The sequence below is a fragment of the Ips typographus genome, linkage group LG12 (genome assembly GCF_016097725.1).
Source record: "Ips typographus isolate SLU linkage group LG12, UJ_Ityp_2.0, whole genome shotgun sequence".
Classification (NCBI taxonomy): domain Eukaryota; kingdom Metazoa; phylum Arthropoda; class Insecta; order Coleoptera; family Curculionidae; genus Ips; species Ips typographus.
Genome location: NC_138433.1, coordinates 903411 through 927039, shown reverse-complemented (window position 1 = coordinate 927039; position 23629 = coordinate 903411). Strand labels below are relative to the sequence as shown.

Sequence of the window (23629 nt, the reverse complement as noted above, 5' to 3'; positions counted from 1 at the left end):
GACTTTTTAGGCATTTCTGTTGTCTTTAAGTAGTCAAACGACGTCACAGAGACTGTTTTCATCAAGAATTTGTTAGAAATGACGTCATGAGGACTGAAAATTGTCCGAAAAGTGTCAAATACTGTCAATCATTGTTTTTCGGCGTTAAAATTGTCAAAATTGACATTTGAAGACTTTTTGAAGCTTGTAACTTAAAAACTGAATTTACGGTGAATTTTCCAAACTTTAAATAAAGTATAAAGATAGCTCCAAATTCAGTCTATTCATATAAATCATCACGTGATCCAATAGGTAATTCCATGGAGCAGATCACGTGACCATCGAGGTAATATTTAACGCACAGATGACAGAACAAGTTTAAAAGTCTAACCTAAAAACTAAAAAAGTTCTTTGTTTTGTTTGGCATTTCAGTTTCAGTTTGTATGGGGAACGCGGCGTCTCTGAGTTTTCGCAAATAATTATTCGGTTCCCGTTTGGAAAATGCGTGAAAATCAATTAAACACGTGCAATTTCGAAACGATGGCATTAAGCAAGACGCCCAAGTCGTCTTGGGTTGGCGTGTCGTCAAACGTTTATTACGGTTATCAACCGTTACCGGTGCAAATACAGGATGAACCCATGCAAACAGAACCGTGCGTTGACCCAGCATTGGCCCGTGGTTACCGGAAACGTTGCAGAACCACTGATGAACAGCCCCTTAAAAATTGGAAACGACACCGACAAAATGGTAAAACACATCATTCCAATGTATAAATATAAGTGATCTCAGTCATTGATTAATTTTAGAGTGTGCCAAGTTAGGCAGCCAGCCCCGTAAAATGTGTTCCCCTACAAAGACTCCCTTGGAAGAGGATTTATTGAGGGAAACTCACGGGTGTAGTTATTATCACTGGATATCAGCGAATAATTGAGTGCTAGAGTGTAATTAATATATCTGTATATTTTTGTAAAATTTATTTTTAAGAACTGTAAGTGACTTAAACAAATAAATATAAATCTAAAACATTGCAATTAACACAGTTAAGTTACAAAAATAATCAAAAAGGGGAGATTTTCTGTGGGTGTAGTAAACTCAGTCAGAATCAAGTTTAGGAAAACACAAGTCCCTCAAGAAATTTGTTAAACTAAGCCGGTCTCAGTAGGGCTCGTTGTCTCGATGCGTACCACCCAAATCTGTTGGTAAACATGAATTAATGAACACCTTGTATACAGGTGTGGTAAATCCAAAAGCGACCATAGGAAAACCGTGAAAGGGACAGAGAAACGTAGGTAATTGCATGCGCGGGAGAAAGACATAAAACAAAAAAAAATATCAAGTAGGCCATATTTTTAGCGCGCTGTTGCCAAACGCCGTAAGTAAGTTTGTCAAGGGTATTGAATACAGCGCGCTAAAAATATGGCCTACTTGATATTTTTTTTGTTTTATGTCTTAGTCCCGCGCATGCAATAATGTACGTTTCTCTGTCCGTTACGCGGTTTTCCTATGGTCGGTTTTGGATTTACCACATCTGTATACGGGCATTACTTACCACTAGTGGGGGTGTTGGTGCCCGACTTGATTTTAGTCGGTAATCTGGTGGGAACTTGGTCAAGTCCTTCGCCGTTACCGGAAAAATCGATAACAGGAACATTCAAACCGTCTTCGTGGTTCAAAACGCCGCCGACAGCGCCCTCATCCTCCAATTCGCTTTGACCCAAACGGTCCTGGTCGGCCTCGGTTAAATCGTCATTTTGCACATTGTCATTCTGTTGCTGTAAGGACAAATCGAATAAAGGTACTTCTTTGTCGTCCTGACAGATGGCGCTTTCGGGGATCGTTTCCTGGATCAGATGTATGAAAGACAGTTCGCCCTGTAGCAAATCGCCCACGTTTTGGATCAAGTGGGCTTTGATTTCTCGCACCCTACAAAATTGGGTTATGAATTGTTTTGGTTTGTTAAAGCCGTGTAACTTCCAAGAAGGTTAGGTTAGGATTTAAAAACGGTAAAATTCCAAGATTAGGAAAACACATTGGGGAAATGTTTCAGGAAAACTGCCTTTAAGATAATTTCAGCGTTTTTACCACTTTAAGGTCCAAATTCGCTTGCTAAAAGTTGCTTGAGTAAACGACAATTCCCTTATAAACGCCGAATTAAAGCAGGCAAAAATCGACCTTAATGACAATTTTCAATTTTTTTTGCGATTTATACTGGAAAAAATTAGTTTATTCGGACACCCTGTATACTGGGAACCTGTTGAAGTATTCCTTGTAGCGAGCGGGTCAAATTTTAAATTACCAAAGTTACTAACTTGGGACTCCCTGTATTTGTATTAAACAAATTTAATACGCCACTACTTTAGTTATTATGATTGGGGTTTAAAGATCTTTTTTGCTTAATTTAGACTTGATTTATGGCTAAAAACTCCGTTTAGTGTGTGTGGGTTGGTTTTAAGCAATTTTCACCCTTAAAATGTTTTTTTTGGCAAATATCTTCCTTCAGGGACCAGTTAGGCAGAAACCACCCCTTATCTTTCTTGTAAAGAATGAAATTCCCTATATTTCTGCTCTCTTGTGTATTTTCCAAATTTTGACAAATAACCGAGTTACAGGGGTTAGTAGATTGCTACCATTTTCTGGCCTATCACCCTTAGAAGGGTTTTTGACAAATATCTCCCTTCAGATATTAGTTAGGGCAAAACCACCCACTGGCTTTCTTGTAAAGAATTAAATTCTCTATGCTTTTTCTCTCTTGTATTTTTTTGATATTTTGTTAAATAACCGAGTTACGGGGGTTAATGGATAACTAGAAAAAAAACTTTTACCCTGACTATACCAGGGATAATCCCCCTAAAAAAGGGTTTAAAAAACTGTGATTTAAGGGTACTTTAGCTTTAGGGTGGGTTTTTTTAATTTTCCACCACTTTATAGCTCCCATTCCACATAAACCGTACTTTTACAGGTTTTTTTGTACACTAACTGCATTAAGGTCGAAATTCGCTTCAAATTAATCGCACACTTAAACGGGATTTCCTTAACTTTACTGATTTGCGTTAAGCGAAAATCGTCCTTACGTACAAAGTGAAAAGTGGCACTAAAAATGGTTTTTCTTGTCAATTCCTGTTACAAAGTGTTAATACGACATTTTTGAAACCGCTGACTGGTTAGATGAGGGCATAAAGCATTCTTGGTATAAAGACGGTAAAAATTTCAAAGCTGGAAAAATATTTTGAAAGCCACTGACACTGCAAATAAGCGTAATTTTAACTGTTTTAAGTCAGAGTGTTAAGGAGACATTTTGGGAACCACTGACAGGTTAGGTTAGGGCAGACCACATTTTAAGTCTTCCTGTCCATAAGAAACTTTGACGCCCTCTAGCGGCCAAACGGTGTAATCAATCAACTCATGCGAGGATATTTTTAGAAAGCTTGAAGTCTGCTCTATCTTTTGTTTTCTATGACATTTTGACGTAACTTGTCAAATAAGGGAGTAATTTACGGTCAAAGCAGAGGGTGTCAAAAAAAATGTGATTTTATAATGAAGAAACTTTGACGCCCTCTAGCGGCCAAACGGTGTAATCAATCAACTCATGTGGGCATATTTTTAGAAAGCTTGAAGTCTGCTCTATCTTTTGTTTTCTATGACATTTTGACGTAACTTGTCAAATAAAGGAGTAATTTAAGTCACATTCCAAAACTAGAAAAACATTTTGAAACCAACTGACACTGCAAATAAGCGTAATTTTAACTGTTTTAAGTCAGAGTGTTAAGGAGACATTTTTGGAACCACTGACAGGTTAGGTTAGGGCAGATCACATTTTAAGTCTTCCTGATTTAAAGCCAGTCACATTCCAAAACTAGAAAAACATTTTGAAAACCGCTGACATTGCAAAAATGCCCAATTTTGTTCCTGTCAAGTCAGAGTGTTAATAAGACATTTTTTGAGCCACTGACAGGTTAGGTTAGGACGTAGAACATTTTAAGTGTCAACGATTTAAAAACGGTAAAATTCCAAGATCCGAACAAAATTCCAAAACATTTTGGGAACCGCTGGCTGACATATAAAACTGAATTTGTGGTGAAGTTTCAGTTCAAAGCATAGAAAGTAGGCAAAACGCCAAAAACATCAAGTAGGCTGTGCAATCAAAATGGCGCGCTTAAAAACTGTCATTCTGTCACATTTTTTTTTTTTTTAATGTCAACTGTCACTTACATTTTGCCCCGATATTGTTCCAAAACGTCATTGAGCACATTGGAGAAATGTTTCAGGAACACGGCGTCTTTTACCGAATCCTTGAACAAATCACTGTCCAGGAAAACCTGCTTGATGTTGCCGAGAAGTTGACTGTTGATTACGTCGCCCTCTTTGGAGTCCAGCAACGAGACGATTTCCTTGTAGGAGTTTTGCAGGAAAGGCTCGTCGGTGTCCTGTAAAACCTATTGTTCGATTCAGTGTGCAAACAGCACCAGGGCAAACACCAACCAAACGTAAATTCAATATGTCGGAGGAAAACTGTTTCGTTGCCCTGGCCCAGGGACTGGCGCTGTCATCTGGCAACACCGCCTCTTCCGGTCTGACAGCCATCGATTGCGTCAAAATATTCTGCACCGACTGCAGAATCTTCAAACGTAACGAATCCGATTCGATTTTCTGCAAATCCTTGAACAGCTGAATCAAAAAGTGTGGTCGCGCCTCATTGGCCGAAATCAGTGACGCCACCTCTTTATACACATTCTCGCGCAGTTCATCCAGCAACTTGTTTCTGGAAATCATTTTTTTAAAATTGTTTTTTCAAAGTTGTTTGTGACGTTTACTTTTTGGGTGTGCGCTGGTCTTGTCTGGTGGTTCTTGTCTGGTCTTCGCTGGACTCGCCATCCGCAGTGGACAAATTACTGTGACAACTGACAGTTAACAAACGACTCAAATCGACGTCCAGACCGCTCAAACTGAACCTTTCTGCTTGTGTGTTGACGTTGAGCACGTCAGGGGGCGGTGCCTGTTCGACAGCTGGATTGACAGTTTCGACGTTTTGTCTGGGAACTTTAACTATTGTTAATTAAACCAATTTCAAGTCAATTTTGATGACGAAACTAACTTTTAAAACTGTGCTTTCTGGGCGTGTTTTCCCTAGAATTGGTGGAGGAATGTTCCGAGTTGGTTTTCGAGCTGGTTCCCATTAAGGGAAATGGATTCACGCGATCCAATTGGAACCTTTCAAAGCCGCTTGTAGCGTTGTGGACGCTACTTTCACTGTTTTTCGATGATAACTGATTCTGACGTGAGTAACTGAAATGGTTAAGTAAAAACACTGAAAATTCTAGACTAGTTGCTCAAATCCGTTAATTAGCAGCGCTTGGCAACACCTCAATGGCTCACCATAGACATATAAAAGTCTTAACAAGGTATGTTAAGTAAGCAAGTTATTTAGGAATGAATAATAGAAAGTATAGTCTGTTCTGACTGTTCAATTCGTATGTCGATGATTAAATGTGCTCTAGAGGCCTCTGGCAAATTTCTAAAAGGTTTGCAGTATTATTTAGAGAGAGGTTTGGCATTTTCAAAATGATTCTAGAGGCCTTTAAAAGGCCACTCTTTTAGAAGGTTCTCAACAGCATTTAGAGGTCTATGGAACTGTCAAAATGATCCTATCGGCTTCTGGCAGTTTAAAATAGTTTTGGGAAAGGTTAAGACAGTTGCAGAGAGGCCTGGGACTTTTCAGACAGTTCTCAGAAGCATTTAAAAGTTTCAAAATGGTCCTAGAGGCCTCTGGCAAATCAAAACAGTTCTGGAAACGTTTAAGACACCTGTAGAGAGCCCTGGAACTTTTCAGAAAGTTCTCAGTAGCATTTAGAACTCTTTGACACTTTCAAAATGGTCCTAGAGGCCTCTGACAATTTAAAACAACTCTGGGAAGGTTTAAGACGCTCTTGTAAAGGCCTCTGCTTCTTTTTAGTAGGTTAAAACGGTTGTAAAGAGCTCGGGAACTTCTCAGAAGGTTCTCAGTAGCATTTAGAGGTTTCTGGAACTTTCAAAATGCTCCTAGAGGCCTTTGGCAAATCAAAACAGTTTTGGAAACGTTTAAGACATTTGTAGAGGGCTCTGGACTTTTTTAGAAGGTTCTCAACAAAATTTAGAGGTCTATGGAACTTCCAAAATGGTTCTAGAGGCCTCTGGCAAATCAAAACAGTTCTAGAAACGTTTAAGACATTTGTAGAGGGCTCTGGACCTTTTTAGAAGGTTCTCAACAGCATATAGAGGTCTATGGAACTTTCGAAATGATCCTAGCGGCTTCTGGCAGTTTAAAATAGTTCTGGAAAAGCTTAAGACAGTTGTAGAGGGCTCTGGACCTTTTCACAAAGTTCTCAGTAGCATTTAGAGGTTTCTGGAACTTTCAAAATGCTCCTAGAGGCCTCTGGCAAATCAAAACAGTTCTGGAAACGTTTAAGACACCTGTAGAGGGCTCTGGACCGTTTTAGAAACTTCTCAGTAGCATTTAGAGGTGTTTGGCACATTCAAAACGGTCCTAGAGACTTCTGACAATTTAAAGCAGTTGTTCGAAGGTTTAAGACACTTTTAGGGGCCTCTGGCACTTTTTACGAGGTTTTCGGTAGCATGGCACTCTCAAAATGGGCCTAGAGGCCTCTGGCACTTTAAAACAGTTGTAGAGGCCCCTGTCTAGTGAAATAAGAGATGTGACGGCAACATTCACTGAACACCTCCCATCAAAAATGTTACACAACACGTTGGCAACACTGTAAATTGACAACACAAAAACTCACCATTTTAGTTAAAAATAAACTTGTGCGTGTCACCACCTGACCCACTGACAACATAAAAAAAACAAAATAACGAACAAAAACAATAACAGAGTTAACTAATTAAAACAAAAAAAAACAAAAAGTGGGGTTATTACCTTCTGAAATTGTCCCAATAATTGTTAGCCCGGTTGCCCGGGGCAACTTGATTATTCAACGCCTGCCCGTTCCACATGGGCGGCTGATTGAGGTTAGAATTCAAATTAGCGTGCAACGTGGCGTTATTCAGACAAGACTCCAAGAGGGCGCTGTTAGGTAGCCCGTGGGCGGAGTTAGCGAAAGCCATGTCAGTGTTAGACACCGGATTACACTGATTTAAGTTGGGCATGGAGCAAGCGGCAGACACGTGATTAGTTTTAGGAGTGGGGGCGGTGGGCACGCGCAATTGGTTGTTGTTCGGTACAGGCTGGTCGTAGGGTGGCTGAAAGTGTCCCGATTGGCCGTCCAGACGCTCTTGAAGCTGCAAAAAAAACCTGTAAACCACTACCACAAAAAAATAACCCAAACTTACCGAATCGACTGTACCGCGTAACTGAGTCAGTTCCCGTTGTTGCAACCACAACATTTGGCAACACTGGTTCAGCGTGTTTAACATAAACGACTGTGTTTGCAGAGTGTTGGTGGCCAACCAGTGCTGGTAGTCGGACGGTTGATGGGGTGGTCCGCCCCAGTGAGGCTCCCCGATTGGCTGGAACAAGTTTACTTGATTCTGATTGGAGCGAAACGGACTGGGCGGACACGACACTCTTTGCTGCTGCTCCGCGGAGTAACCGGAACACGGTGTGATGTTGTTGCGCACCTGCTGAATGTTGCCGTCTCCGTTTTGCTCCAGAACGGAATCGCACAAGGTTTTGATCAGCTCCAGTTGTTTTTGCAACTACCCAACAATTTGTCACTTATATTGTATTACATTTTGGTTTTAAACTTAATTAACGTGTTTTTTCGGTGGTAATATCCCTAGTGCATTTAATTTTTCCGGAAAAATTCGGAAAAAACGAGTTTCTAAGTAATTTTTTTTAACAAATTGTTAAAATTTTTCCCACAGGAAAAATTAGATGCACGAGGGATATTTAGTAAGATTATTTCCTGAGTTAAATAAACATTTTATTTTAATTAAAACAATAAGAACAATAACTTTCAAGCTAGAAAGGGTAACACTATTCTTTATGTTGCTGTGAGGAGTGTGAAATTTTTTCGAATTTTTTTCCGGAAAAACTGCTGACAGCTAAGTTGACAGTTGTTAAGTGATTTTTCCACTTAAAATTTACATTTGTTATACTAATTCTTGATAGCGATTGGTCAAAATTGATAGGAAGAAAATAATCGATTAAAACTGGGAAAATGGCTAAAAATCATACCTTTTCCTGGTTTTGATTGTTGGGTGGAGCTCTGATCGAGCCTTCAGACGGATTATTGACGCTGTTGACGGACAAACCGCGCAGGTTTCGATCCGGAGTGCGCGATACGCTACGCAAACGCTGCGACGGCCCCTCCAAGCATTGTTTACTCCTGTTTTGCACGCAGTAGGTATTCGATTGGTGGTGGTGGGGGAAAACGTTGGCGCTTTCCTGTTGGTTGACTTCGGCGTAGTCGTGCTCGTCCCCATCGCTGAAATGTACCAAAATTATTGCCAGCACTCACGGCCCCGGTCGCACTGACCTGGACAAACGATCGTCGCTGTCTTGATCCCGACCGAAAATCGGTGGTTTCCAGGACATGTCGTTGACAGGGTTGCCTCTGACGTCATGGTTTAGGTTGGATGTGGCAGCTGTCAAATACATGAAACGCGTGAAAACAATTTCCCTACCCAAAAGCTTACTAATGTTCTTGAAACAGCCTAAAAGCTTCTTAAAGTGACTAGAACAGTTTAAAAGCTTCCAAATGTTCTTAAAACCGCCTAGAAGCTCCCAGAAAATTTCAAAACTATCTAGCAACTTCCAGAGGCACTTGTAATAGCCTAGAAACTTCTAAAAGCTTCTAGAACAGTTTAGAAGCATTCAAATGTCCTTAAAACAGCCCAAAAGCTTACTAATGCTCTTAAAATAGCATAGGAGCTTCAAAAAGCGTCTAGAACGCTTTAGAAGCTTCCAACTGCTTCTAAAACAGCCCAGAAGCTTCTAAAGTCCTCTAGAACAGTTTAGAAACTTTCAAATCCTCTTAAAACCGCCTAGAAACTCCCAGAAGATTTCAAAACTATCTAGCAACTTCCAGAGACACTTGTAATAGCCTAGAAACTTCTAAAAACTTCTAGAACAGTTTAGAAGCATTCAAATGTTGCTAAAAACAGCGCAGAATCTTACTAATGCTCTTGAAACAGCCTAGAAGCTTCAAAAAGCGTCTACAACACTTTAGAAGCTTCCAACTGTTCCTAAAACAGCTCAGAATCTTCCTAATGCACTAGAAACAGCCTAGGAGATTCTAAAGTCCTCTGGAACAGTTTAGAAGCTTCCTAATGTTCTTAAAACAGTCCAAAAGCTTACTAATGCTCTTGAAACAGCCTAGAAGCTTCAAAAAGGGTCTAGAACAGTTTAGAAGCTTTCAAATCCTCTTAAAACCATCCAGAAGATCCCAGAAGATTTCAAAACTATCTAGCAACTTCCAGAGACACTTGTAATAGCCTAAAAACTTCTAGAACAGTTTAGAAGCATTCAAATGTTGCTAAAAACAGCGCAGAATCTTACTAATGCTCTTGAAACAGCCTAAAAGCTTCAAAAAGCGTCTACAACAGTTTAGAAGCTTTCAAATCCTCTTAAAACCGTCTAGAAGCTCGCAGAAGATTTCAAAACTATCTAGCAACTTCCAGAGGCACTTGTAATAGCCTAGAAGCTTCTTAAAACGTCTAGAATAGTTTAGAAGCTTCCAACTGTTTCTAAAACAGCCCAGAAGCTTACTGATGCTCTTGAGACAACCTAGAGGCTTCTAAAGTCCTCTAGAACAGTTTAGAAGCTTCCAAATGTTCTTAAAACAGTCCAAAAGCTTACTAATGCTTTTGAAACAGCCTAGAAGCTTCAAAAAGCGTCTAGAACAGTTTAGAAGCTTTCAAATCCTCTTAAAACCGTCTAGAAGCTCGCAGAAGATTTCAAAACTATCTAGCAACTTCCAGAGGCACTTGTAATAGCCTAGAAGCTTCTTAAAACGTCTAGAATAGTTTAGAAGCTTCCAACTGTTCCTAAAACAGCCCAGAAGCTTACTGATGCTCTTGAGACAACCTAGAGGCTTCTAAAGTCCTCTAGAACAGTTTAGAAGCTTCCAAATGTTCTTAAAACAGTCCAAAAGCTTACTAATGCTTTTGAAACAGCCTAGAAGCTTCAAAAAGCGTCTAGAACAGTTTAGAAGCTTTCAAATCCTCTTAAAACCGTCTAGAAGCTCGCAGAAGATTTCAAAACTATCTAGCAACTTCCAGAGACACTTATAATAGCCTAGAAACTTTTAAAAGCTTCTAGAACAGTTTAGAAGCATTCAAATGTCCTTAAAACAGCCCAAAAGCTTACTAATGCTCTTGAAACAGCATAGAAGCTTCAAAAACTGTCTAGAACACTTTAGAAGCTTCCAACTGCTTTTAAAACAGCCCAGAAGCTTCTAAAGTCCTCTAGAACAGTTTAGAAGCTTCCAAATGTTCTTAAAACAATGCAGAATCTTACTAATGCTTTTGAAACAGCCTAGAAGCTTCTTAAAACGTCTAGAACAGTTTCGAAGCTTTCAAAACTATATAGCAACTTCCAGAGACACTTGTAATAGCCTAAAAACTTCTAGAACAGTTTAGAAGCATTCAAATGTTGCTAAAAACAGCCCAGAATCTTACTAATGCACTTTAAACAGCCTAGAAGCCTCTAAAGTCCTCTAGAACAGTTTAGAAGCTTCCTAATGTTCTTAAAACAGTCCAAAATCTTACTAATGCTCTTGAAACAGCCTAGAAGCTTCAAAAAGCGTCTAGAACAGTTTAGAAGCTTTCAAATACTCTTAAAACCGTCTAGAAGCTCCCAGAAGATTTCAAAACTATCTAGCAACTTCCAGAGGCACTTGTAATAGCCTAGAAACTTATAAAACAGCCCAGAAGCTTACAGATGCTCTTGAACAAGTCTAGCAGCTTAGTAAGATTTTCCCTATAAGTATAAGTAATCACCTTTGTGTTTGCCCATAATCTCTTCTAATTCGCGTTTTTTCGCCTCCAATTCCGTTTGCAAAGCGATTTTTTCATTAATACTGCTCGTACGTGGTTTGGGGGGCTTCGCCCCCTGTGACTTATTCACTTGTTTTTGGGAATTGCTGACGCGATTGTCCAGGCTAAAAACGCAAGTTAATTACGGCACTTAATCAACAGAATCAACGCACCGATTTTCCACAAAACTATCGTTTCTCCGATGACTGGGTTTGGAAATTTCGTTTTGCAAATTTTCAGCAGTCAAACAAATTTCGTTGGCAGCAGCTGCCACCTCAGCAGCAGACGTCTGTTCCGTAGTGTTGTTAACAATTTCCAGCATATCTTTCAATTTGGACAGTTTCTCCTTCATGTTTACCATATTGTGCACTTCCATGGCTGTCAAATCGTTCATTTTTAAATCATCGTTGACCAGAATGAACAAACCTAACTCACCAACGTCTCCTTGATTGTCCTCGTCCATGATTTGCAGTTGCCTCACCAACTGATCGACTTGTTCTTTTTTCGTTTGTAGTTCCATCAATTTCTTCTTTAGTTCAGCCTGCTGAGTCCTGAGTTCGGTGTCGCGATTGTCCAACACCTCAATCAGTTGCTCCCTCTCGTTATTAGCCTCGTGCATGCTGACTATCTGACTTTGTAACTGTTGCATCTCCGACACTAATCTATCGGCAGGAAAATTCGGTTCGTTGCTATTAGCCGGTTTGTTACGGTTTATGTGGTTGGCACGCTCCTCCAGCTCTCTGATTGCACTATCGAAATCGGCTAGAGACATATTTTTATCGTATTTCTGTTGGTTGTCAATGTTGCTAGCTAAAATCAGTTAAATTGGACTTGTAGTGGTGAAAATAACCTAAAAAAACGTACAATGAGACGCGGAAGACAACCTCTCCTGTACACGTCTAGCGTCCTTTATACGATTCTCAGATTTTTGCCGTAACTTTAACAACGACAACTGTTGATCACGGAGAGCGGTTAGTTCGTTATCGAAACTGTCCAAATCTAATTCTGCCCGTTTGGTAAAATCTACACTGTTCTCCGACTCGTTATCTATGTTGACCAAAGCCTAAAACCAATAAATTGCCGATGATCAGACACAAACACTAGTTCTAGTTCTGGGAAGATATAATTGGACCAAAAAACACTTCACAGTATTGTGCCATCAAATTGTTACTGACCACACTAATTAATACCTCATATAAAACACTGTATTAATAACACTATTAAATCAAAGAGTAACTAATTATTCTGCATTATAAGTATTGAAATTCTGCTGTTGAGTGTGTCCCATCCATTAACGTTCCTTGTAATTTAATTCATTGACTTAAATAATGAATGTAAACCTAACCTGACTTTACGACCAAATATTAATCAAAGTTATCATAAATAAGCTTAAAAGGATTCTGGTACAAGTTTTTTTTTTACCAAAAACCCTAAAAAACTGGATCCAGTAGTACTGTGCTAGTTCATTGACAAGGAAAAAATACAACTGGAAGGGTTTGTAAGTGGACCCAACCTCACTTTTAAAATAAATGTCACTGCTAAGAGTTTTCAAAAAAAAAAAAACGTTTTTTTAGTGAAAAAAACACAAAAAAGAACAAAAACACCCTTAGGTAAGTAATTAGAAAAAACCCTATTTTACACCTTTTATTGTGCTATTACTAATTTATAGAGTGTAATCTATACAATTAGGTACTCTTTGCTGTTAGTTAAGCAGCATTTCAAACAAAAAAAAAAGGGGATAAATCACCTGTTCTGCCTGTGCTTCTGCCATTTCACTTTTATCAATCTCTTCCAGAAGATTAGACAATTTTTTTTCACTGTCCAACAAATCGTTTCTTGTCTGCAGTAAATTGGTTTTTTCATCAATATCAAAAATCTGAGCAGTGTGCAAACGAAAAAAAAATGTTGATCACATGATTTAGCACAATTTGGGTTTTTAGCAACAGTTTCTTTAGCAAGCACTCACCTGTTCGTCCGAATTTCGAATACTAGTCATCAATGAGCTAGTGACCTCCAAATATTCCCTAATTTGGGTTAATTTGTCTTCAATCTGTTTGCGGTCCGGATATTTGGTGATGTTATCGCATTTAAGGCTTGAACTTGCAGAGTTTCTTCTTGACGTCGACGAACTGCTTGCTGGAGTCACTCCATTCACTGCAAGTCGTTTTGTAATATCAGAAAAACTATTTTTAATTGTAGTATTTACGATCGGGACCGTACCTGCATAATTGACTACACCATTAGTTGTAGGAATCTCAGGACCGTCTAAAGCAATTTCCATGACCAACTGACGATTCCTGCCCTTGTTTCTGATAAAGTTTGGAGAGTCAGCATGCACACGCCAAGAGGGAGCCTAAAAAGTACATAAAATGTACAGGAATGACCTGATTTCCACTTCTAATTTGGGCCACAGTATTTTTAGACTAGCCTCCTACTAAATTGGCTGGGACAGCCAGGAAAACATTCTAGATGCTTTTAGCAATAATCTACTCTAATAAAACTGTCTTACGAGGTTATTGGCCATTCTGGGACTTCTAATTTGGTCCTTTGTCGCACGTACCGCCATTGCATTATTCGAATACTTTATTTTTGGGACGGTGCCCGTGTTTTTTGATCTGTTTATGTTGCCTTGGCCATCGGCCATTTTTTTTTAACTACTTTACTGCAAATTCCAACTGTTACGGTACGGCAATACACGAAAAACGTGTGAATAATTCACTTTTTAAGCCACTCAAAACAAGACTGAAGAGGAAATTTCGGTATAATCATAAATATTCAATCTGAAACAGTACAACTTGTTTTTATTTTTATTTACCCTCCATTTTGACATCGGTCAAACCTTCAGATGTCATCTGTCAAAACTGTTATGATTTGTATAGGTTAGAATTTTCTATTTTTGCTAAACACTTTGTTTTTGTTTTTACTATTTAAACCTCTGAAATAATGGATTTAAAGGAGGAGGTTTTTTTAGACCTGTGTGGCTTACCGTCCGAACCTCCAGAAATGCGTTTGGTGTGCGATAAATGCGAGTGAGTAGCCTAAAAAAGTTTTGCAACACTTGCCAGACGTTTTTGGTTCTTACAGGCGTCCTTCAATGGTATGCTACTGCTCGTCGATCCCCAATCCGCCCTTACAGCCCCGTAGTCGTATTATCCTGCTACAACACCCGGCTGAAGAGAAAAGAAGCCTTAGAACAGCCCCTATGCTACAACTTGGTCTGGCACCTGGCTGCTGTCTTGTTTTTAAAGGAAAACGTTTTCCCGGCTTGCATAGTGACCTGGCTGAGATTCTGGAGCAACCCAATAGCATCCTTCTTTATCCTAGTTCTAGTGCTTCAGAATTAAAACAGAGTGACATCAATGTGTCTGTGGGGTTTAATATTGTACTTATTGATGGTACATGGCCTCAAGCCAAGGCGATTTACTCTAGTAGTCCCATTTTGCATAAATTAAAGCAAATCAAACTGCTCAATACCAACACAAGTGACTACATTATCAGGACTCAACCTGCAGATGGGTGTTTAAGTACTTTAGAGACTGCAGCCTTGTGTCTATCACTTTTAGAAAATGATTTTTCATATAAGACTAAGCTGTTGCAACCACTTAAAGTTATGTGCCAATACCAACTTGAAAATGGTGCAGTGTCTCATCAAAGTAAAGAGTTTCTTATTAAAAGTAATTCATATCCTAAACTCATTGGGAAGAGGCTGAATAGAGTGCTTAAGGATGCAGAGAAATTAAGGACTGTTCCTAGCTGAATTTTATATTTGAAAAATAAAATAATTTTAAGCAATATGTTGAAATACACCTTGGGTGATCAATTCTTCACATTCAGCTCTAGGTAGATAATGTCTACTATCCTTTTTCAGCAAAACTACAGTACCATTTGACAATTCATACTTTCCATAGTCAGTTAAACATCTCACTTCAATATAGAGAGATTTGGGAGGTTTTAAGTTGATCCCTAAATTTAAACCTACATCACCTACAAAACTAACTTTGACAACAACCACTAAAACTTAATTGACACTCTTACACACCAATTGATCTCATATACTTGGCCAAACTGCTCGAATACTTAGAAAACCACTCAATTTCACTAGAAGTTAAATTAGTTCTAATATCTGGCGGCAGCACACTACCAAACTCCCATCTCATAGTTCTCAGTCGGCGCAGCCGATGGTAGTGATAAGCAATCAAACACCGGACGTTTCGTTTCACCGCCGCCACTCCCACCCTTAATGTAGGGTAAAGTGCATTGTCTTGATTAGCCACCCCCATATCGTTTGATTGATTTGCCACTGCAGCCCTACAAACCACACGTAAAAGGATATTGACAGTAATAGACCAGATTGTACCCGTCTGCTCTGTTTTGTGCGTCCAGTTGTTTTATTTCTGTGCAAACTTCTTTCACTAAATCTGACTGAAAAATTTTATTGTGTGATTTAACCGTTTGTTGTATAGTAGTTTGAGTGGCACTTACATTGTAGGGGGGTAGGACTTCTTCGCATCGTGACAACTCTTTAATTAAGCTGCAAGCTTTTTCTCCAAACATGTTTCTTTGGATGGATTTATTTCAATGGTTTCCCGCCAACCAAATCTGTTTTGTTAGGTTAGGTGGTAAAAGGTTGACAGAAATGAGAATAATACAAATAGTAGTGAAGCCAACCACTATTTTACACTTTTACATTTGAAATTAGTTTTTTTTTTAGTGTAACTTAAATGGTATTTTAGGATCTACTAACGCAAAACAAGCAATTTTTGTGTATTTAATTATTTACCAAGTAACTGGTTGCCTAAATTGCAGTAGTCAATATCAAAAATTGACAGTTGACAGAATACTTACTAACCTAACTTTTATGGATGTGTCACCCAACTAAAAATTGTAAATAGTGGGAGTGAGAGTTTATTTAAATTTTAATACAAAACACAACTTTATAGATAAGCAAGCAGTTAATAGGGCGAGGTTTTTAAACTACTTTTAGTGTGTGTGTGTGTGTAAACGGTCCACATATTTCACTGTTAAATAAAACCTAAAAGTTTCCCTTGACTAGACCACCCATCTGAAAAACAATTTCCCATAAAGAAAAGCACAATAATGTGGAAAGCTGCTGCTGGTCAACAAATCAACGTCAACGACAACACCGACAATGACGACTGGGAAACAGATCCAGATTTCATTAATGATGTGGATGAACAGCAACAAAGATGGGGCTCCACCACTGTGGAGGGTTCAGGGCGTCGAGTCGGAGCTATCGAGTAACTATACACCTTATACTAACCATCTAGAAGTATAATTTAATATTTTGATAGTATGGAAAAGTTGATAGAGGAAACAAAGGAGGCTGATGCACTGAAAAAGAAGAAAGCTCTGGAGGATGGGGCTGATAACGCAGCCTTTGGGTATGGTGGTAAATTTGGCGTTCAGAAAGACCGCATGGATGCTTCTGCTGTGGGAAATGAGTATGTTGGTAAAGTGGAGAAGCATGCTTCACAGAAAGACTATTCATCAGGATTTGGAGGGAAGTTTGGTCTACAGAGTGACCGTGTTGATAAAGTAAGTGTAAAATTTAGCAGTATTTATTGTAGTTCATACAAATAAATGCCCTTGTTGGTCATGCTCAATACTACAAGGATTCAAACATTCTAGAGTGCTGTCGGTTGGGATTACAAGGAAAAGCTTGAGAAGCACGCTTCTCAAAAGGATTATTCTACAGGGTTTGGTGGGAAATTTGGGGTTCAAACTGATAGAGTTGACAAGGTAGAGTAAATCTGTGCTGAACTCTTCTGGTGGCTTGGTTTCTATTTTTTTGTGGTTGTAACTTTCTGGTGGTTTTTTTCTTGGTTCAGTAGCAGATTCAGTGTACATTTTTCCACAGAGTGCAGTCAGCTGGGATCATAAGGAAAAACTAGAAAAACACGCGTCACAAAAAGACTATGTGTCGGGTTTTGGTGGTAAATTCGGTGTGCAGTCCGATCGGCAAGATAAATCGGCAGTAGGCTGGGATCATGTGGAAAAAGTTGAAAAACATGAGTCTCAAAAAGGTTTTACTTTCAAAACGGTTTTCTGTGACGTTTTGCATTAAGATTGTTTTGTAGACTATGTCAAAGGTTTTGGAGGCAAGTTTGGGGTTCAAACGGACCGGCAAGACAAATCTGCGGTCGGTTGGGACCATCATGAGGCTCCCCAGAAGCATGAGAGTCAAACTGACCATAAAATTGGTTTTGGTGGAAAGTTTGGCCTGCAAACTGACAGGTTTAAATGAATTAGTTATTTCAACACTTTTGTTACAAGAATATTTTTTAGAGTGGATAAATCAGCAGCTGATTTCAATGAACCTGCTAGCAAAGTGGGTACGAATTATACCAAAGTTAAGCCTGACATTGGTGGTGCCAAACCGTCTGACCTGAGGGCTAAATTTGAGAGCATGGTAAGTTCTCACACAACCAAACACTCCAAATTGATATAATACACTAAATAGAGCTCACAAGAAAGCCAACCAACTTCTCAAACAAGCTCACCAGCACCCAGGAAGACTGTACACGCCAAAGCCGCTTTGTTCAGCCAAACCAGTCAGGACAACTCCAGTCCCCAAAAAGTAGCCCCACCAAAACAATTAGATTCCTCCAAAACAGCCTTCTTGACTCAACCGACTAAGAATGATCTTCCAGAACCAGAAGTCCCACAGAAAATGAATCCGGACAAACTAGCTCAATTTAGCGACACTGAAAACGGCTCTTCCACTTCGGGCGGCACGGTGAAAGAAGAACTAGAATTATTGAAGCAGCTTCAGAAACAAAAGCAGGAAGAGCCGCTGGTTGAAGAAGCGAATTTATACGAAGAAGTGACGCCCCAAGCTCAAGAGGAGGTAGTCGCGTCCGAGCAAACTGAAGAAGCGGATTACTACACTCAAGAAGACATTGTGGACACCGGAATCACCGCCACCGCACTGTACGATTATCAGGCAGCCGCCGAGGATGAAATTTCCTTTGATCCTGATGACGTCATTACGCATATCGAGAAGGTGGGTTGATTTAATAATCCTGAAAATAAGGAGATAAACGAGTAATTTTTAATCCACAGATTGATGAGGGTTGGTGGAGAGGCTTATGCAAGGGCAAGTACGGCCTGTTCCCTGCTAATTACGTGCAGTGCAACGAGCTTTAAATATAACCAATCAACCCAATAAGTTAAATGTATTATTACGGTGTACTTATTCGTTATTTTAAATGTTATTTTTAGTTTTACAAAGCTTTACAATTGTATACTTTATTATACACAAAGACTTTTTAATATAAAAGTAGTATTTCTTTCACTTACTAGTTGCAGTTTGGCAGCACTGGCAACACGCTTTTGAAGTTTCTGACAAACATCAACGTCACCTGTCTAAAGTTACTGAGGTTATCTTTGTCTTATACACTGACGTTTGGTGTTATTTCTTTCTATTCCATTCGCCTGAATCAATTTGTGCTTAATTTTTACTCAGTTCACAAAACGGTGATGTACTAGCCATGTTGGGTAGTGTCGGTTCAGCAATTTCTAGTGTTTTAACGTAAACAATTTAGTGTTCAAGTGTTTCGCGTAAGCCCCAGGTCTTGGATTACCATGACGGCGCTGGAAAAGACCCCTTGTTGGGGCACCGAGCTATGGGTAAGTTAGCTTGTCGCGCTTATTACACAACGACTCGCTTTCGGCGTTTTGCAAACTAGACCGCAGGAATAAAAACAAAATCTGCGTACCCATTTACCTGTTTAGTCGTTTAGCAATGGATTTACGCGTTAGATGGGGCAAAAACGCGAAATGGGTCCCGTCTGGTTGCCCGATCGTCTGGGTATCCTGAAACGGTCAAATCTTAAAAACCTGTCCTCTTAAAAGGTGACTAGCAAGTATTTTACCTGGTGGTACAGGTGGCATTAAAATTCAGATGAGGCTTAGGTCTTAATGCATCCTGTATAATATCCTTTTCACAAGCACCAACAACAAGTTGCTTGTCTTCCATTTTGGATGTCCAGTTTTCACTTTGATTATTCATTTATTTGTAATCTAATGGTTTTCCCACTTTTATATATTAGAGAAAAAGAGACCAGAATACACCTAATATCTTTATTTTGTTGATTGTGACAGATATGGGATTTTTTAGTAGGTGGCTATGCAAATTTCTTTATTTGACCAAAGTTCAATCACCTGACCTTATACTTCAATTTATCTTGCTAGTCATGTGACTAATTTTATTGTATAAATTCTGGGGTGGAAAAAAGTTAAAACAATAAGACCTGAAATAACCCTCTCATTTACTATCTTTACATTGTTAAGATAACAGGATATCTATTGATTAAAGGTAAATAATATGATGAGTAATATAAAAATTTATGATGCCTTTACAAGAGAGTAGTAAATAAACAAAAAAAATAAATCATAAATCCACCTTCAATACCCTAAAAAAACCCACCCCAAACAGGAAAATTGATCGCGCGTGTCTTGAGAGGGGCGCACGGGGTTAGTTCCTGGGGATGACTCATTCAAAACCAATAAAACGCCTTCAGGTCTCAGAAGGAAGACATCTGGGTAACTTAATGTACAATCATTAAGTACACTGTATAAAAGAAAAAACTGTTTAGCTTAAGTTGCTTGTTTGTTTACGTTTCTGTGCCTCCACAACTATCAGTCTCTAATCCAATTATCAGTTTATTTATTTAGGTTAAAGGTAATCAGTGAAGGTTTCTGATTGAGTTCATCATGCTTGATGGTTCTCTTGGGAACTAGAAGGTGAAGGTCACATGACCTGGTGATTGCTCTATATGCAATTAAAAAAGAAACCAGACTCCTAGATCACGTGATTAAACTTTCCACACTGTTATTTTTAGTAGTTTTTTCCCCTAATGTGTAGGTAAATAGAGGCGTGTCTTTTGATGATTGGAGACTAGAAATTGCTTTAATAAAGAGTGTTAATGCATGTAATGCTTAAGAATTTTAATACTTATTAAATCTCATTAGGGACGATGATGGTAGGCTGTTATACAGGGTGGTTCACCTACAGGATACACTCCCACAAAGTCCCAGTCAGTCTGACCTTATTTTGAGCTGATGTGCATTTTATCGAGGTTCCGGCGGTTTGATAAGCGTTTTCAAAGATTTCCACAAAGGTCATTAGTTGCTTGTCTACCCAGGAAGTGTCGCATTGCATTTCGTGGTAATTTGACTTTCCCAGAAATCGGCAAAAAAACAGTAGAAATCTGCTGGTTGGCGAGGTTAACTATTATAAAGTCGCGTAACAATGACCACACTATCGCGCAAGGATGTTGCAGTTGTTTATTGTGCTTTTGTTCCTTAAAAAAACTGACGTCATTGTTTTATACAACAACTAGAAACTAGTCGTGAAGACGTTTGGCAACAATGCGCGCGGCACTGTCAGCTGTCAAACGTAGTCTTAAATTTTAACCTCACATTTTGCCTGTCAATTTTCCTGCCAAAGCCGGTAAACTTTTGTTGTTTTTTTTTTGGTGTTTTAAGTGAGAAAATTATGTTAAGGGTGACAGCACACTTGCCCATGCAGGTTTTGCTCATAAACCAGCCTACAATAAAATCTTCAGTGGCATACTGTAAGTTAGCAAAGCCCTACAACACTGAGAGACTTTATGGTAAGTCAGTTCAGTTCAGTTGTCCAAGTTTAAGTTTTCCTAAATCATTACTGTAATGTTTCCCCCCTGACTAAACCGGACGTGAGTTTAAAGTGAATCACGCTGGATTTTTACCAAGAACGTGATACTTTTAAGTTCTAAACACTTTCATTAACAATAAACGCGATTGACGCGAGATCGAACTGGAAGCTGATTCACTTTTTGCCATATCGAATCTCATAAAATAAATATACTTAAAAGTGCAATTTAAATTGTGTACGTTTACTGGCGGATGTTTGGTTTTGCTTACAACATTATCAAGGGCATTTTTTTAGTTAAAAACACAGTTTTTCAATTAAGCACCAAAAATGATAGTTCAACAACCAGTAAAAGCAACCTTAAGGTGTAGAAACATTCTAATGTGATTATTATGCAACATTCAAATGATTTGGTTAGGAAACGGGAATTTTATCAGTTACCAAACCAGATCTGGGATTTTTTTTCGTTGAGAAAACTGTTATTAATTGTCTACAATTTGCCCCTACAATAAATTCCTGGTATGTTTGCTTGCAATACTAATTATCGCCATGTATGCAAATACGATTTCTTGTACGTGTCAATGTAATATATGGAATGAGTGATTTGGTTGTCGGAGCGCCCTTTTGTAAGTGCGAAAAACCTTGACGGAGAAAAAAATCGGATTAGTAACCTCGACTGGCCTTGTAGACCTGGGGCCCCAGAATTCACCAAAAATAGACTTGCTCCACTGTCTTCTGGAGAACCAGTTTATGAACCCACGTGGGCAGGCAAAGATGGCGCGAAGCCAATTCTCAACACTTTTTTTTTTTAATTCAACCCTTGAGTCGTAAAGACGCCTTAAGTGGCCGTAAAACCTCCCCCTTAACTGACAAAGACGGTTATTATGTGTTGTAACCCATTAAACACATTCAAATAAACCATTCTTTGGTGGGATACTGCCGAATTTTTTCGTTTCACCTTGTCTGCTAACCTACAAGTCCACTAACCGGTAATGTCTAAATTATTACACGATCCGAACAAGAACGTTACAATACGGAATTCCAAGGCGTTTTGCTGATTGGCCGCTACTACACGTTACGGTGGTTGAATGTTTAAACAGTTGAATTATTGTTGTTAAAAATGTCCATTGTTTTGTCTCTTCAGTAAGTTTCACGTGACTAGGTCATGTGGTGTGTAAATGTCAAAGTTAGCAAGAACTGGATACGACAGAACCCGAAATGAGTCATGATTCTAATCGTTTTCCTCTCATGCAATATTCAATGTTAATTTCCATAAAACCTATACAAGGATTGAAAGGATGATTTTTTTAACAGGCCTCCGTGTGGGTGATGAACAATAACGCGATAGTGTAACGACCCTGGATGCTTTTAAAAATCAGATTTAGCTTTGACAACTGTCATTTGTATACGTGGTCAGTGCGTTTCATTAATGCCTGGACTGAATTAAAATTAATTGCTAGACAGATGCATATCAGTGTTGTTGCTTATTACCGCAGCCTCGCAGCATCAGGGGCTCCATTACTCACTACGTAATTCGAACCAGAAAACCTTGAAGGTGCACAAGTATTGAAACTAGTTTCTGGTTTACCTGTCAAATCTCAGTTTGTGACTCACACATGTGGATTTACCATTAACAGTACTTCCTTTTTTTTTGTGGATTGAGTAAAAATAACATTACCCAGGTATACACACACACACACCAACGTAAACAAACGGGAGGCCTTCTGGTCGTCACGCGAACAATACCAACGTCATTATTATAAATTTCAAAAAGCGTTGACCTCCGTAAACCGGCGCATTCTTCTTGCCATACGCCAGGGAGTTTGGCTGTGGTTGCGCGAGGTCAAACCCAAAGTGCAAATGGTTGGCTGATTTTAGGCTTTTTTTTCTGTTGCAGGATCAATTCGACAATTTGTCGGTACACACGTTGAAAGGGGTGGAGTTTTTAGAGCGGTACGGCCATTTTGTCCGCGATAGAGCCAACATTGAGTCGGAGTATGCCTACAAGTTGAGGTGAGTACGTTACGACAGAAAAGTGATGTTACACACTCCGTACTTGGTTTGTGATTGGTCAAGTGTCGTAGCTCATGTGACTATGACGTGTTTTGACTTGTGGCCAATGGATGTATCCATTTCTCTGATTACTAGTTGGAGATTCTATCTGTGAACAGACCTACTAATAGTATACTGGGATTTACGCAAACAATTCTCCACTCAATGACATAACAATAATGAATCATTTTTTTGTGCAACAATCTTAATTGTAACATTATAGTAGAAAACCTGTCTGATATCTAATGCGTCGAGATTTGTTGGGAAATTTCAATTCATGGTATAAAATGGTGTACAAAAACTGGTTTTTGTCGTTTTGGTGACAATCTGCTAATTATTAGGTTACTAGCCTCAAGTAGGCTTTCTAATGCTGTTTAGGAGCTAACAAACCAGATTTTAGATGATTCCAGACATTAGCTGCAGCAACTATAGTCTAGGAGTAGTCTATTATTACTAATTTAACACAACTAGACAGATATTAAGCTTCCTGCTAATAAAATGAAGGAAAACTAATGTATTATACATTATTGTTTGTAGTGAGCAAGTTGGTACAAGAGCCCTACCTTACAGTTTCTCTGGTTTATGAATTAAAAGTCCATCTAATGGAGGATTATGAGGGTTTTAACTATTGCTTGCTTTGGCTTCTCCCCATTAACACCTAAAAATGCTGAGTTTGTCTCCATTTTCTTGTTTATACAAATATTCCAAAATAAACAAACTTTTGAGGTTAGGGTGAGTGCGTCTTCCACTCTGTGACAATATATCATCTGTCAAAAATCCCTACAACTTTCAAACGTCTGTCAAAAACACCGTCACTAATCCAGTAGGCTTTGGATTAATTTGTAAATCAATCCAAAGTGTTTTTTTAAACGTTCTATGGGCAAATTTAATGACTGTAACGTCAGAGAGAACCATTTTTTTCGGTTATAAAACAATCCATACATGTTGGGCTATAGTATGCTAATTGAACG

The 23629-nt window shown here is 38.9% G+C and overlaps 6 protein-coding genes and 1 long non-coding RNA gene across 18 annotated transcripts in view; 4 read left to right on the top strand and 3 right to left on the bottom strand.

The window, feature by feature from the left end:
- The first annotated feature begins 382 nt into the window (after positions 1 to 382).
- LOC145736563 (uncharacterized) lies at positions 383 to 1011 on the top strand. Its single transcript, XM_081991028.1, has 2 exons — positions 383 to 727; positions 787 to 1011. The coding sequence occupies exons 1-2, from the start codon at positions 481 to 483 to the stop codon at positions 909 to 911; spliced, it is 372 nt and encodes a 123-aa protein (XP_081847154.1). The 5' UTR covers positions 383 to 480; the 3' UTR covers positions 912 to 1011.
- On the bottom strand, positions 940 to 13740 carry cmb (combover). 6 transcript variants are annotated; one of them, XM_081990999.1, is made up of 18 exons: positions 13461 to 13740; positions 13172 to 13304; positions 12918 to 13105; positions 12699 to 12827; positions 11816 to 12014; positions 11387 to 11761; positions 11125 to 11329; positions 10916 to 11076; positions 8452 to 8560; positions 8151 to 8400; positions 7304 to 7669; positions 6891 to 7252; positions 5073 to 5263; positions 4792 to 5023; positions 4460 to 4739; positions 4190 to 4413; positions 1530 to 1903; positions 940 to 1173 (listed from the first exon to the last, which is right to left on the bottom strand). In XM_081990999.1, the coding sequence occupies exons 1-18, from the start codon at positions 13593 to 13595 to the stop codon at positions 1136 to 1138; spliced, it is 3951 nt and encodes a 1316-aa protein (XP_081847125.1). In that variant the 5' UTR covers positions 13596 to 13740; the 3' UTR covers positions 940 to 1135. The 6 variants fall into 6 exon arrangements, with proteins under 6 accessions (XP_081847125.1, XP_081847127.1, XP_081847126.1 ...); XM_081991001.1 differs by having other exon boundaries at positions 4190 to 4404; XM_081991000.1 differs by having other exon boundaries at positions 4792 to 5017.
- On the top strand, positions 13741 to 14743 carry Dtwd2 (DTW domain containing 2). Of its 2 annotated transcripts, none has more exons than XM_081991024.1 (2): positions 13741 to 13980; positions 14036 to 14743. In XM_081991024.1, the coding sequence occupies exons 1-2, from the start codon at positions 13895 to 13897 to the stop codon at positions 14706 to 14708; spliced, it is 759 nt and encodes a 252-aa protein (XP_081847150.1). In that variant the 5' UTR covers positions 13741 to 13894; the 3' UTR covers positions 14709 to 14743. The 2 variants fall into 2 exon arrangements, with proteins under 2 accessions (XP_081847150.1, XP_081847152.1); XM_081991026.1 differs by having other exon boundaries at positions 13837 to 13976.
- Positions 14698 to 15667, bottom strand: LOC145736562 (DNA replication complex GINS protein PSF1-like). The gene is made up of 4 exons (XM_081991027.1): positions 15434 to 15667; positions 15309 to 15373; positions 14991 to 15259; positions 14698 to 14935 (listed from the first exon to the last, which is right to left on the bottom strand). The coding sequence occupies exons 1-4, from the start codon at positions 15503 to 15505 to the stop codon at positions 14736 to 14738; spliced, it is 606 nt and encodes a 201-aa protein (XP_081847153.1). The 5' UTR covers positions 15506 to 15667; the 3' UTR covers positions 14698 to 14735.
- A 195-nt stretch (positions 15668 to 15862) lies between these two features.
- On the top strand, positions 15863 to 18251 carry Cortactin (cortactin). 2 transcript variants are annotated; one of them, XM_081991020.1, is made up of 8 exons: positions 15864 to 16209; positions 16264 to 16507; positions 16601 to 16711; positions 16830 to 16995; positions 17050 to 17206; positions 17258 to 17381; positions 17433 to 17975; positions 18035 to 18251. In XM_081991020.1, exons 1-8 carry the CDS (start codon positions 16049 to 16051, stop codon positions 18116 to 18118), a joined length of 1590 nt encoding a protein of 529 aa, XP_081847146.1. In that variant the 5' UTR covers positions 15864 to 16048; the 3' UTR covers positions 18119 to 18251. The 2 variants fall into 2 exon arrangements, with proteins under 2 accessions (XP_081847147.1, XP_081847146.1); XM_081991021.1 differs by lacking the exon at positions 16601 to 16711 and having other exon boundaries at positions 15863 to 16209.
- On the bottom strand, positions 18184 to 19086 carry LOC145736570 (uncharacterized). Its single transcript, XR_014180011.1, has 2 exons — positions 18847 to 19086; positions 18184 to 18787 (listed from the first exon to the last, which is right to left on the bottom strand). It is a non-coding gene; the product is annotated as an uncharacterized LOC145736570 (long non-coding RNA).
- Positions 18428 to 23629, top strand: part of Cip4 (formin-binding protein 1-like Cip4) — a 14009-nt gene continuing 8807 nt past the window's right edge. For 3 of the 5 annotated variants that reach the window (XM_081991017.1, XM_081991014.1, XM_081991013.1), the window contains exons 1-2: positions 18428 to 18601; positions 22504 to 22619. In XM_081991017.1, the coding sequence (XP_081847143.1) occupies positions 18557 to 18601; positions 22504 to 22619 (161 nt within the window). In that variant the 5' untranslated portion in view covers positions 18428 to 18556. Of the gene's footprint in view, positions 18602 to 20450; positions 20590 to 22503; positions 22620 to 23629 lie in introns of those variants that run through there. The other 2 variants (XM_081991015.1, XM_081991016.1) reach the window with 2 other exon arrangements.